We start from the raw sequence: 14,972 nt of genomic DNA, 5'->3' as shown, positions 1-14,972 counted from the left end.
GATCTCCGCGCTGGTTGTTTTCTGCGTTTACAGCGGAGCCTAGGTAGACGAAGTCCTTGACTACTTAAAAGTTACGTCTGTCGATGGGGTCGTTTTGACCAAGACGTCGGTGTTGTATGTCTTTCTTGACGACAGCATGTACTTTGTTTTGCCTTTATTAACCGTTAAACCCATTTTTGCCGCCTCTGCTTCAATACTCACAAAAGCCCCATTGACATCACGCTGAGTTCTTCCGATTATGTCAATGTCATCAGCATATGCTAGTAATTGGACAGACTTTTAAAAGATAGTGCCTGTAGTGTTGACATGTGAGCTATGCACTATTCTTTCAAGCACGATTTGAAAAAAATAGCATGACAGCGCATCACCTTGTTTAAGTTGTTTGCAACCTTTATGGAGCAGCTTTAGACGTTGGTGCAGTTTAGAGGGTCACCTTTTTTCAGGACCGGGCAAACAATATTGAGGTTCCATTCACCGGGCATGCTTTCTTCCGGCCGTGTCTTACAGATAAGTTGGTGCATGCTCCTAGCCAACTTATCTCCAGCTGATTTAAAGAGCTCGGCATTCAAGCCATCCGCTCCAGCGGCTTTACTAAACTTCAGCTTAGATACGGCAATCTTTACTTCGTCTAAGTCGGGAGGACGGGATTGTTGGCTTTTGTCATCTATGTTGAATGGATTAGCCTGCCTGACAGCGGAATTCAGTTCGTCGTCGCCGTTATACAGTATGCAGAAGTGATCCTTTCATATCCTCAGCATTGACTGCGACTCCACTATGATGTTTCCACTTTCGTCTGTGCAGCCTTCGGTTCTAGGTTTATGTACCTATGAATTTCAATTCACCTGTTCATAAAACTTTTGAACTTCCATCCTGCTTTTAAACCTCTCAACATCTTCGACCGCACGTTTCTCATGCCCTCTCTTTTTCCTTCTGATAAGTCGGTGTTCCTCTCGCCTCTTCTGCTCATAGAGCTCATGAGCAGCTCTCGTCCTTTTATGCAGTGCCGCTTTGCGTGCCTGTTGTTTGGCTGCATTTGCCTGCCGACATTCCTCATCAAACCAGGGGTTCCTTGTTGGTGGCTGTTTGATACCCAGCACATCAGAGGCGGCTTCTCTGATTGCATTTTGGAAATGTTGCCACTGGTTTTCGATACATTGTGTAGGCGGCAGAGAACTTCGAGAGAGGTTACTGGTAACTCGGTCGGAAAAGGATTTGGCGATCTTCTTCCAGCACGTCCCTGTTTTGCCTTGGGTCTGGAAATCCGAAGTGCTACCTTTGCTACAACGAGGTAGTGGTCCGAATTGATGTTTGCTCCTCGGAACGTTCGTACATCCATGATGCTGGAAGCGTGCCTGGCGTCGATCGCAATATGGTCAATCTGGTTGACGGTATATTGGTCTAGAGAAGTCCACATTACTTTGTGGATGTTGAGGTGTGGAAAACGCGTACTGGCTACCATGACGTTTCGCCCCGCAGCAAAATCAATGAGCCTCAATCCGTTGTCGGAAGTGTTGTCGTGCAGGCTGTTCTTCCCGCTTATTCCACCAAAGATGTCTTCCCTTCCTAACTTGGCATTAAAATCGCCCAGGACTATTTTAATATCGTAGCTAGGACACTGCTCATATGTTTTGTCTTAGAGCTCGAAAAACATATCTTTGGTGTTGTCGTCTTTCTCTTCTGCTGGGGCGTGCGCGCATATCAGGCTAATGTTGCCGAATTTAGCTTTGATGCGTATGGTCATGAGGCGCTCATTGATGCATCTATAGCTCAAGACTTCTTGCCTTAGTCTTACTCCAATGACGAAGCCGTATCGAAATAAGCGCTGTTGGTTTTCGTGGTAGCAGTCACCATAGTAAATATCGCAGTTTTTCATCCTCTTTTTGCCCGGCCCATCCCATCGTATTTCCTGTGTGGCGGTGTTGTCTGCGTTATCGCAGTACTAGGCGACCGATGTTCACCACAGGGAGGTGAGAAAGAGAGTAGGAGTTGATATACAGAGGTGGGTTTTTAGACAAACCTGTCTGCGCTTTTGTCCTCTTGAAAGCACATGTCTACCATTTGAATTAATTCATCATTCATCATCATTAAATTTAATACATCTTAGCAATAAAAAGTTTTTAAATTAATGCAATTTTTACTAAACTGTATAAATAAATTTATTATTTCAACCTCCTACTGTAATTCCTTCTTCTATTCACCGCCCGATGTCGTCGAACGTTAACAAATTTAGAACTGTCACATTAAACGTCATGCTGTCACTTTTGCTTCCATTTTATTTTTTTATGATCGCATCGTCTTTTGTTGGGTGGACGGATTTTAATAAATTCCAATGGATAAAAAGCCTAAAATATTTCAGTTTTGTATTGTTAAACAAATAAAATACTAAACAATTTCATAGCCAGCCCATTTCTAAATCCAAAAATAGTACAAGTATCTTTAAGTTTCGTTTGTGAATTAGACTTATACATAATACAAATGTTAATAAAAATGAAATCTCTATAAAAGTTATTACTACTGCCAATGATTCCATTGTTCCAAATTTTCCGTAACTTCTAATAAAAGTCCCCATAAAGAATCTATAAGTTGTGTAAGATATCAACTGTGAAACAATACGCACACCACAAATCTTCCCAAATTGGCTAATTCCAGAGAATCAAAAACTAATAAATCTTCATCATGTCTTGTTGCGATGTTTACGACGAAATGAATTTGTAATATATATTTTTTATTTCGACTAAATCTCGTTTCATAATATATTCCAATGGAACTTAAATTGAGAATTCTTTTGTTTTGATTCCTTGCAGATATATAACTCCAGACAAATTCATAGTTGAACCAAATGGTAAAGATGAATTACTTGTCATCGATCGGGTCTCAAATTATGTCAAAGTCCAAGGTAAATAGAGGAATACAATTAACAATGCGCATACCCATTGACACTGTTACCATGATGTTTATCAAAAATACAATATTAACCTCATCCTGGTATCTCTAATGTATTTTTTATTTTTGATTTAGTTAAATCGAATCAGTTAGATGATCAAATACCAATTCATCGGATATGTGGAATTCTTGGAACTATCCGACTCCTTGGCGGACAATATTTGATTGTTGCCACTCATCGACTCTTTGTGGGTATTGTCAGTAATGCAGTCATCTGCCGATTGGCTGGATTCGATGTGATACCTTACATTCCATCAATGGACCATTTAACACAAACCCAACGCGAACAAAACGAAACCTATTTGAATATGATTCGTAAAACTCTGGAAACACAGTATTTCTACTTTTCGTATTGGTATGATTTGACGCACACTCAACAACGATTGCATTCAATGCCTCCAGAGTTTTTAAACGTAAATAAAAACGGAATAATCAAATGCAGTTAAAAATTTCAATTGTGTTTCTTTCTTCTAGAATGGACTCTTGGAACGGGCAGATAGTCGATTCGTTTGGAATGGCACATTGCTGAGGAATTTCAACTGTCCTGACATGAAAAAGTTTGCTTTGCCTTTAATCATGGGATGTAAGTTTATTATTTAAAAAGAATATTTGTTGTTGACATATTTTCCAATTTGCGTTGAAACTCTTTAAATTCGAAAAAAGCTGCAAAGTAAATGGTCCCAGGCTTTGACTCTCTGACGCCAACAAAACATTAACATTTTCTCTTTCAATGAACCGTACAGAAATGACACATTTTTTATATCAAATCTTTAGTATCGGAGCTGGTTTTTATCTTCGCCGTAGCCTCTACTTTAGCAGTTTTGTATACAAAGGTTATTAAAAAAACGCATAGATAATGGCGCCGCAGCCATTAGGTGCCGCCCCTATAAAAACACAACATTATAGTACTGCAGGTTTTATATAAAAAAGATGACACCCTCCTTTAAATTTTGTTTCACAACGCGTTGATGTATTTGTAAGTTAATGTGACGTTTAGTCACCGCGTTGACTCGCTAAACATTGACGATCACACGATGTGGTAAAATAAAGTGCATATGAGTCATAATATTTTTATTATTTACTAGCTGTTACCCGCGTGGTAAAAAATTCAAATATAACATACATAGTTAGCTTTCCCCAATAAGAAAAAAAAAAAACAAAGATTAACTAAAAGTAATTCGTCATTATGAAATTTATTTTAAAGAATTTTAACTTAAGCAGAGCTAGTGGAGGATGCTTATATGGATTTAGAAAATCTATTGAATCCACATACCATCTGAAATTCTTTAATGTGCATGATGATGTGTAATTGCGATGCAACTTTTCGGGATCTATTGTAAATTTGGTCCCAAGCTATTTAAACTGCAATCATTGGATGCATGATTTCGTAAAATTAAAAACATTCTTAACGTCGGAACAGGAATCAAAGGAACAGTCGATTCACGGATATCACTGCTTATCACTGAAGTGCGAATTTCAAAATATACTGTTAATGACAGCAACAGTAATATGTTTTGTGAGCGCTTGGAATACATAGGTGCATTTATCCTCAGCGGAAGAGGCTTTGGCGATAAAACTGGAGAGTTTACTTTTGTGGCAATTAGTTATCGGCTACTGCTGCCATTCATACAGTGCAATGGAAATGATTAAAAGTTTCTCAATTGAAAGTACAACCTTTTCGGACCTCATGTCGCTAGTTTTAGGTCTTAAAGCTTTTTAAGATACTCAAAGTTCCCCCAGTTCATTGTTGCTTCCAAGACTTAAATGGTTTACCAATAGACGCACTCAATACATGAAGAGTGATGAAGTGGCTGTGCCTTGGATAGTGTTGAAACAACATGCAACTCCTTAAAAGAATGTATCTATAGAGCATACGGGAACCCTATTAATAACAATGTCAAGTTTGAGCGGAAGAAACCCTGGTTTGATATGGATTGTCATAAAGCTCGAAAATCTTCACTTAAGCTACTTAACATTTACAGAAAATATAATCTCGATGCAAGCAGAAAAAACTATTGTGAAGCAAATAAGAAGTACAAAGCCCTATTTAAAGAAAAACAAAGATCGTACTACCTATGCATTTCCAATTAACTTGCAAGTATTAACACAGCAAAAGATTGGTGGAAACTGGATAAAGAGATACGAAGTAATCCTACAAATACTGGAACCCAAATTACAGCTTTTGAATTCATGTCATATTTCGAAAACTCCCTTAATTCAGATCGATTAAGCAGCGGAGAATATCCCTGTGAAAAAAATCTAGTAGGAATATCTGAACTTTATCACCCAATTGATTTGAATAAAGTAAGATTGCGATTGAATCTTCAAAAGAAAACAATGCTCCGGGTATAGACGGCATTCCATATGAGTTGTATAGAAATGCTTGTAATTCTTTTTTTGGGGAGGTTCATACTTTGCTGAAAAGAATCTACGAAACAGAAACAATACCAACATCCTTCAAAAAACCAATTATCTTTCTTTAGTCTTGTATCCAACTATCGTCGGCTTTAATTTTTAGATACCCTCTACAAATCATTCATTTCAGTTCTCCTAAACTTGGAGCGAAAACAACAATGTACTGAATGAATTCCGGGCTGCATATCGAAAAGATTACCATTGATCAGATTTTCAATCTTTCATAACTTATTCAGCTGCAACTAAGCCAGAAAAAGAAACTTTATGCTTGGTTCGTAGACTTAAAAGTCGCGTTCGACAATATTAACAGAGAAGCTCTTATTCACATATTTATAACATTAGGCACCTCGACGAAAATGATTATGGGTATGGGATAGAAGCAGTACCTGTAATTTCTTTAGAACGAGCAAAGGCGTTAAACAAGGTTGCGTTCTGAGCGCTCTGCTTTTTATCTTGTGACCTACATTCTGAACTCCCCATCGGAATGCATGTGGAAAGAATCGGTACAAATGTTCTTTTGTATGCTGATGATATTGTAATTTTGGCTGAGATTCCAGCTTTACTTCAAACAATTATAAACAAGTTCAGCAGCTATTGCGATAAATGGAACCTTGAAGTTAATCTTGAGAAATCCGAAATTGTTATTTTTAGGAATAAAGGCCGAAGAGCATTAAGTGAAAAATGGATTTTCAAAGGAGTAAAAATAACAAACTAGTATAAATATCGTGGCGTCGTCAAAAAATGCAATCAACGCAACCTGGTCTAAGTTCCTGAAAAATAAGTTAGTGCCACATTCAACAAAGTTTAACCTCCATAACTCAGCCGCCAGATCAATTATGTATTACTGTGCTCAAGTATGGGGATACATACAATGTAAAAAGCTTCAAAGGTTTTTCGTCAAAAGGTGTTTCAACCTACCAGATAATACACTAAACTACGTTATAAACATCCAAACCGGTCTTCCAAAAGCGTTTCTTACTACCGTTGAAATACATTTGAAATATTTCCGAAAAGTTTTCAGTCAACCCGGCTCTAGATTACCACGCATACTTTCATCCACAGTACTTCGCAAAAATATTTATTGGGCCCAGGAATGGTCAGGTCTTTTCCGCGCGACTGGCATCGTTGTCAACTATGAATCAACTAATTTTGATTCAAAACATGCCCACAACATCCCTTTGATTAAACTGAAAGAACAACAATGCTGTCTTGCATCGTGGAAAGATTCTACCGAACGTGCTTTACAATCACAATTTCACAACGAATATAGCAATTTATCATACACAGAGGTACCCAACTATTTTAATGACTCAAATTTTCGAGAAATGATAAGTATGATCTTAAGAACAAGGTGTGGATTACTTAACTTGAATGCTAGGGCATGACACTGTTGGCTTATGCACAATGTGTAAACTTGATGCAGCTGAGAACACCTACCACTTCGTCTGCATCTCTCCTATTTTCAATTCATATCGGAGACTTGTTCCAGGAGCTGAAACAATAAATCGCACCGATTTTTTTTTTTTCAAATACTGAACGGCAAATGTTATTTAAATTTATACAAATTCTTAAAATGTGCTCTTAATTATCGCAAATTAATTGTTAATGAATATAATATTTAAAGTAAATTCAAGCTAAGCAAAAATATAAATAGTAGAACCTTAACCTGACAGATAACTTTAACAAGTTAATTTGCTAACTAATTTTGAACATTATCTTGTTTTTATAACCACTTTTTCAAGAAAATAAAATTTATTTACCTATCTAACTAATGCTGTCTAATGTTGAAGTGATGAATCACGGGTTCACTAGCGCTACTTTTTATGTTTGTCCTTGCGCATTATTAATTGTCACAGCGAAACTCACTTAAATGATTAATTAAAGTTTTTTAAATTTCAGTGCTTAATCCGCTGGAATTATTAGGATTCGAGAAATAATTTCATTTTAACCCTTTCGAACCCCGCTGTCACAAGTGTGGCACGAATTATTGTACCGTTACATAATTTCGCAATACCATTACGGGTACAGCTAATTTCTCTCTACTAGGTATTGCCTACAAAAAACTCCTTAGGCAAGCTAAAAGTCCATCACAATTTGCATTTTGTATTGTAAAGAAATTTTACTTATTTCTTTTCAAATTGACAAGGAACCCTTTTACCCAAAACAAAAAATAGAATCGTACAGAATATAAATAAATCATAGAGTAATAAAGTTCAGCTTTCAGTGGAATGAAAAAACATGATCAATTTTGACATTTTTTTATAGTAAGCGCACACTCAAAGTGTGAACACTAGGAAAGGGAGTGAGGGGTTGAAAGGAGATGTCGGTGCACATTGGTTTTGAATTCCTGAATATTTCAATAGCTGGGAAAGACAGAGTGTGGCAAGGTATTTCACATTCACATAGTACGGCTAAAGAACGAATCTCTGTACTTGACAGTACGTCCGAAGTTGGGCTCAAACTTATATTGATGAGCATTCCTAGAAGCCCGAGTATTACGGTTGAACTATTTAAGGGGAGGAATGCAACTTACTACTTCTCTAGAGCATAAACCATTAAAATAACGGTAAAGGAGAGTGAGACAAGAAACATTTCGACGATGTTCAAGTGACGTAAATGATCTTATGATGGTAATATCACAAATCGACCTAAATGCTCTACTTTCAATACTAACTAAGAGGCTTTAGTAAGTTGCAGAAGCACTAGCCCAGAGAGGGGAGTTATACTCAAGCTTTGGACTTATGTATGTAAGTCTTGTAGATAACAGCCAGATCAGAAGGGTTTAAATATTTCTTGCATTGTCTAAGGAAAACCAAACGCCTTGTGGCATTTTTGGCGACATCGCGTATGTGATCATTCCTCAAGAGGTGGTTGGTGACACACATACCGAGAATATCGAGATGTTCAGTCTCATTGATGCAAGTGCCATCCATGGATAATGGCAAAGGGGGTATATCTCGCTTCAACGATACAAGACGGCATTGCGTTTTCGAAGCATTAAATTCCACGCGGTTTCTTATTCCCCATTGAACAATGCTGTTAAGGTCGGAATTTAATGAGCTTATCATATTTTGTCGTTGGAGTTCTACATCCGAAAAAGAGGAATGTGAGGCTGAAAACGAATATAAAAAGCTAAGAGTACTATCGTCAGCGAAACGTAATGTCTTTTATTAAAAGTTGAAGATAGGAGATCGTTAATACGAATGAAAAAAAGTGTTGGAAATAGAGCAGAGCCCTGGGGCACACCACTATTTATTTTGTGGGTTTCAGAATTGAATCCATCCAATACCACTTGTATTGAACGATTCGAAAGGTAATTACTAATCCAATGAAGTAGGAATTCGTGAAAACCAAAAGAACGCATTTTCGATAAGAACTTTCTCCAAAACGATGTAAAGATTTGCTCCCTTGTTCGGTGAGATGAACCATGAAATCACCAGTGGACCTATTGCTACAGCCGTATTGCCGGTCATTAAGAAGCTTCGATCTTCAAGATATTTCTTGAGCTGATAATTAATCAGCGTTTCCTCGACCTTGGAAAGAAGGGACGTAAGTGCAATTGGTCGGTAGTTAGAGGGTGAGGACGATTCGCCTTTTTTGGGAATAGGCTTGAAAAATACCGTTTTCCATCCGCTCGAAGCGAGACCTGAGAAGTAGGACAGATGAAAAAGCTTACGCAGTAGTTTTGCCACCGTTGAAGAACACCTCTTCAGAACAATAGCGGGGATGCCATCAGGACCAGCGGATTTATGTGTGTTTAGATCTCTAAGGACTCTTGCCACAAGATTGGTCCCATAGAATCACTAACTAGCTCAAGCACAGGCGGAGTTATGACACTCACTGGCAGCTTAGAATTAGCGGCGAACTGCCTAGCAAAGAGATTAGCTTTCTATTAAGAGCTAACAAAAGGAGTGTCATTGATAACGAGCGTAGGAACCGAAGAACAGAAGGAATTCCTCATTTTTTTCACAAATGACCAAAAATTTGTACTTCCTTTTGGTCATGTAAAAAATTGGTTCGTCGAATATGGGCGTTGCAGGCCTTCCTGGCTTGTTTGAACTTTTTCCGGCTTTCCTCAGTACGGTTGGCTTTATAGAAAAGAAAACTTACATCTTTGGCCCTTATAACATCTTTACCGCTCGCATACTTTTAACCCTGTTCGCTATAGAAGTTCTCATTCCCAGGAGAATTAAACTTGTGATCATATCAGCGCTGGCGTCAACGTCACTATCGAGGAAGCATAGTGCGCAGTTAAAGATCTTGAAGTAATTATTGAGACCGTCCCAGTTGGCTTTCTCGTATTGCCAAACGGTTCTCTTAGGAGCTCTTTCTTTAACTGGACAGTTTTTACACGAGAATTTTCTAATATGACACAATGTTCAAATGTGCCTAGAGGAGATAGAACACTAACAGAGTACTTATCAGGGTCAGAGGTAAGAAACAAGTCAAGAGTGTTTTCTGCTCGACCTTCAACGTCCGATTTTCGAGTAGGCTCGTTGACTAACTGAGTTAAGTGGTTTAACTCAGCAAAGATCTCAGCACACACTCCTTCTGGTGTTGTCTGGCCCGAATGTTGAGGCCATGATGAATTGTGTACATTGAAATCTCCCGTAACAACGATTTCAGTGCGAAGATAGGGCGAAACAATTCTTTGGATGGAATCAGACAAAGCATCAAATTCACGAGAAGTTGACACTCTGTCTAGATTGTGGCTTCGATAAAGGAAGCAGTAGTGAAAGATTTGCTTATTTACGGAGAGTTTAAGCCACATATAATTAAAAGAGGAATTGGTGCAAAGGCCATATTGTGGTAAGAGCTGATAAGCAACATCATTCCTAATGTATATGGCGATACCATGGTGGAAAAAGAATAAAGGCACCAATCTATACCCTTGAATAAAGAATTCAGTGGGATCGGAATCCTCACCCACTTGGGTTTCACATAAGTTAATTTGACTTGATAGTTAGGGAGATTTTTCTTAACTAACTTTCCAGTCAACTCTCCGAAAAAGTTGCCTTAATTGGAAGGCAATTTTTTGGTAGCTGACCAATCAGATGCTAGAAACTTGCCTTTCAAGTCCCTTATGTCGTCTGAACCTGCCCAATAGCATTAGGTAAGAATATTATTGTTTACAATACACTCCTTAAGCAAGTTACAAGTCCATCACGACTTGTATTTTAAAGAAATGTTACTTATTCCTTTTTAAATTTGACAAACAACCATTCACACAAAACATAATATGGAATTGTGCAGAAAATATTTACATAAATTACAGAGCAATAACGTTTAGCTTTCAGTCAAATGACAAAAATAATGATCAGTTGACATTTTGACATAAAGTGGATCAAAAAAATATTGACTTTTAATCAACGGTTCAAGCCTTATAAAAATAAAAACTAAATAGAAATGTTTCCAAAATGCAAAGAGTTAAGTGAATTCGGTTAAAATAAAGCTGTCATTATGAACCAAAATGACCTCACGCATAATTAAACTGGTAAAGAGCTCAAAATAAGTTTATTCATGGTTCGAAGAAAATGTTTTGATTACTGTCAAACACGATGGGGGAAGCGTTTTGGCAATTTAACTTTCATTGAAGATCATAGTAAGGCCAACATGTATATTGATATTTTGCGTAGACATTTAAATTACAGTGTTGAAAAGATTGGTTTAAGATATTAATTTGCCTTTGAACAAGACAATGATCTAATTCAGGAAGAGTTACTCTTGTCCTGGAATAATGCTTCTTAAATAGGACTTTCAGACTATGTATAAAAACAATTGGTCCTCTCATCCGTGACATTATTTTTAAAATGGGACATTAGGCTAATTGTCCACCGCTGAAATTTCCGAAAAGGTTATGGTTAAACGTAGTGAACTGAAATACATAAGTGAGCTAAATCGAGCCCAACTTCGGCCGTACTGTCAAATACAGAGATTTGTTCTTTAGCCGTACTACGCGAATGTGGAATGCCTTACCACACTCTGTCTTTCCTAGTAACTGCAATATTCAGGAATTCAAAACCAATAATGTGCACCGACATCTCCTTTTAAAGCCTCTCTCCTCTTCATAGTGCTCGCACTGTGCCTCTGCATAATAAGGGTAGTAATATCCCCTTGAGTGTGTGCTTATTTTTAAAAAAATATAGCCCATTGGTTAAGTTAGGCTCTATGGCTGAAAAAGCATATTACTCCTATCTTCGTTATATAGCTTAAGAGAACAAAGTCAAAACAAAAAAAAAATTTCAAGAGACCTCAATAATTTGGTCCCGATGCCTTATTTATCGGCAAAGAACTTTATTAATGAGAGAATTATGTCATCGACTTAGTATGTAGCTTAACAAGTTATAAGAACTTTAAATTGGTCCTAGACATAAAACTTCTCATTGACTCTCCGTCACGTGATTTCTGCATCAAATAGCATGTACGTTTGAGATTGCGAACGAAAGGAACTAACTTCAACATGAACATCCAACTTTTTCGGTTTGCGGACAATATCCGTTACAGTGTCATGCATCAAGTCGAGTAAACGTTTAGGTAGTAGTATACTTTATATCAATTTATTCATCATGAAATATTTGGATCCAAATATTCAAATTCTAGTAGTTTGCCAGAGGATTAAGCTTAAACTCTGTGATGTGTAGTTTTAAGATGCAGCTTTAAAACTAAGAACGTCAGAATAACAGTACTTTTTATTTGATACTCTCAGCAATAATATACTTTTACCACAAGAACTCTTAACTAAAAACTTTGTTTCCTTCTAGTTGTATCTGTTAACCAAGTAACCATCAACGGTCAGACTTTTCATTGGTCATTGATTTCACGTCGATCAATTCAAAGGGCTGGAACACGTCATTTCAGTCGGGGCATAGACGAACATGGAAATGTTTCGAATTTCGTCGAAACCGAACAACTAATCGAATACAACGGACAACGAATATCATTTGTCCAAACACGTGGCAGTATGCCATTCTTTTGGCGTCAAACACCAAATCTACGCTACAAACCACCTCCAGAATTGGTCCAAGGCAAAGATCATCTGCTTGCCTGCATGAAGCACTTCGATGCACAGTTACAATTATATGGAAAACAAGTTTTAGTTAATTTGGTAAGTAACGTCTAATTCTGGAACTTTTTCATTTCATTATATGATGATTTTTGTCTGTTTTAGGTTGATGACAAAGGAGCTGAAGGAACCCTGAAAAAGGCTTTTGAGAAGTTTGTCAATCAAATGAATAATCCACTTGTACGATATGAGTCTTTTGATTTTCATCTTGAGTGTAAAAATATGCGTTACGATCGGTTGAATATTCTGATTGATCGTTTGGCCTACGACCAGGATGAGTTCTCAGTATTTCATCTAAGTGAAGATGGTGAAATCGTATCTTCCCAAGATGGATTATTCCGTACGAATTGCATCGATTGTTTGGATCGAACGAATGTCGTTCAGAGTATGCTGGCGCGGCGATCTCTAAATCAAGTGCTGGTAAAGCTGGGAATTCTAAAAACTGGACAAAAGATCGAAACAATTTCTCCGGATTTTGAAGCTACATTCAAAGGGGTAAGTGGTGTCAACGAATTGTTATTCCTTCCATGAAATGTGTTTAAATAAAATGTCTTCCTTTTTCTTTGTTGAAGGTGTGGGCAGATCATGCAGATATGATTTCCCTTCAATACTCAGGTACTGGTGCCTTGAAAACCGATTTTACACGCACAGGCAAACGAACCAAAACAGGCCTTCTCCAAGATGGAATCAATTCTTTAACAAGATATTATTTGAATAACTTTTGTGATGGTTTCAGACAGGTACAAACTATCATAACTATCGTATGGCCTGACATCTTAACCAATTTGTATATTGTTTATTTTTAGGATGCTATAGATCTCTTTTTGGGTAACTATATGAGATCTCCAGTGGATTTCTTGTTTCTAGAGACGTAATATCGGTCATTAAGAAACTTTCGGTCCCCGAGATATTTCTTGAGCTGATAAATGATCAGCTATTCAATGACCTTGGACGTGTGGTTAGTGCGTAGTACAGTCATGTCGAAGGTTTTGGGTTTAATATCTGCCTGTGTGACCTAAAGTTTTTTTTCACGTATACTGCCTCTTGCGAGGAAGAATCATTCTAGTCATGAAAAGTGCTTTCTCAAATTAGCCGGTTCGGAATCGGCATATAAAAAAAACTGTAAGTTCCCTCCATTCCTGAAATTACTTTCACACAGGAATGGGTGAGAGTTGTAAGTTACTAGGCCCTGGTTCGCTAAGAGCTATTGCGCCAGCTAATTTATTAATTATATGTTTAGTGGGCTTACCAGCGTTGAAGAGCACCTACTCAAACCGAGTTGGGATACCATATGGCCTAGTAAATTTGTGAATGCCTGGATCTCTTAGGAATCTGGCTACAGTACGAGTTCGAAAGTAGATTTGTGCCATGTAAGGGCCAAGTCATAATATTCTCCTGCGTCGAAGAGTTGGCTTCGAGCTGTTAAATGATTAGTTTTCTTTAGAGAATAATCAAATGGAGGGGCTTCAATGACAAAGAGCATAGGAACCAGGGAAGAATTCCTTATATTTTGTTCACTCATAATAAGTTTAAGGTCTTCCTGGTTTGTTTAAATCAATCCATGAGTATCCTTTGGATCTGATTTGTTTAGCCCTATTTCGGGGTAAAGTTCCCATTCCTCAAATAATAGACCTTGTGATTATAAAAGCACTGAAGATCCTGATATAATTTTTAAAACCATTTTAGTTAACTTTCATCTCTTTCTCTGCTATTTTTTCCTATTAATTCATGCAAGTGACATGGTCATTGAAACTTTTTCACTCAACAACATAAGACACTTCCAATTAGTTTTGAATACGAGTACTGTTAATTATTTGCACCTTAAGGTGTACAATATGTGCGCCTTACCATAAAATATGCATTTCCATAGTAAAATAGGAGTTATGTGTAAAACTTAATTGGCTTTAAATTGATCACATTAGAATGCCTTCCTGACTTTGAAAGGCTGTCTTAAGAATAGTCTCTTCGATCTGTATTTGACAGCGATGGTAAAATTTAATGGAGCTGTAAGAACCAGAACCATCAAATAGCAACACTTTGTGCTTTGAATACATAAAAATGTGAATCCATTATGTAAAATGTTTGGTTTGGTGTGAAACAAATAAGACTCACTGTCTCCTGAAGACTAAATAAAACACTTGCTGTCATCATGAAGGTATCATATATGTATGTACATAGTTGTAAAAATAAACGATAAGTAACAAAACTTGAATAAAGAGCTTTATTTTTTGTTGGTATAATCTTGACCCCTCTGTAGCTATTTTTGGCGAAATAGGTATGTTTAGATACCTATGATGGAAAAATGGGATGGTCATTATATTTTTGTGACACCATAATGGTCTAATGTAGGTAAATGTTTAGTTGTTATTTTTGAGACTTGATTTCCCACAAACCTCGGAGTTGGAAAACAAGAAATGTGGCAATGGTTGCAAATGGACAATTTAACGACAGCTTCACAAAATAGTTATTATTTTATATTTTCTTGATTGTAATTAAATGTTATTAGACCGAACTTGACCTTAACATGAATACAAATTAGTAATTAGATAAA

General features: G+C 37.2%; 1 protein-coding gene across 1 annotated transcript; it reads left to right on the top strand.

The window, feature by feature from the left end:
• The first annotated feature begins 2,555 nt into the window (after positions 1 to 2,555).
• On the top strand, positions 2,556 to 14,637 carry LOC129945975 (phosphatidylinositol-3-phosphatase SAC1-like). The gene is made up of 8 exons (XM_056055971.1): positions 2,556 to 2,711; positions 2,805 to 2,896; positions 3,019 to 3,356; positions 3,418 to 3,526; positions 12,120 to 12,463; positions 12,527 to 12,916; positions 12,994 to 13,161; positions 13,228 to 14,637. The coding sequence occupies exons 1-8, from the start codon at positions 2,677 to 2,679 to the stop codon at positions 13,294 to 13,296; spliced, it is 1,545 nt and encodes a 514-aa protein (XP_055911946.1). The 5' UTR covers positions 2,556 to 2,676; the 3' UTR covers positions 13,297 to 14,637.
• The last annotated feature ends 335 nt before the right edge of the window (positions 14,638 to 14,972 follow it).

This window comes from Eupeodes corollae, chromosome 2 (assembly GCF_945859685.1).
Source record: "Eupeodes corollae chromosome 2, idEupCoro1.1, whole genome shotgun sequence".
Lineage (NCBI taxonomy): Eukaryota > Metazoa > Arthropoda > Insecta > Diptera > Syrphidae > Eupeodes > Eupeodes corollae.
This window is presented reverse-complemented; position numbering and strand designations above follow the sequence as displayed.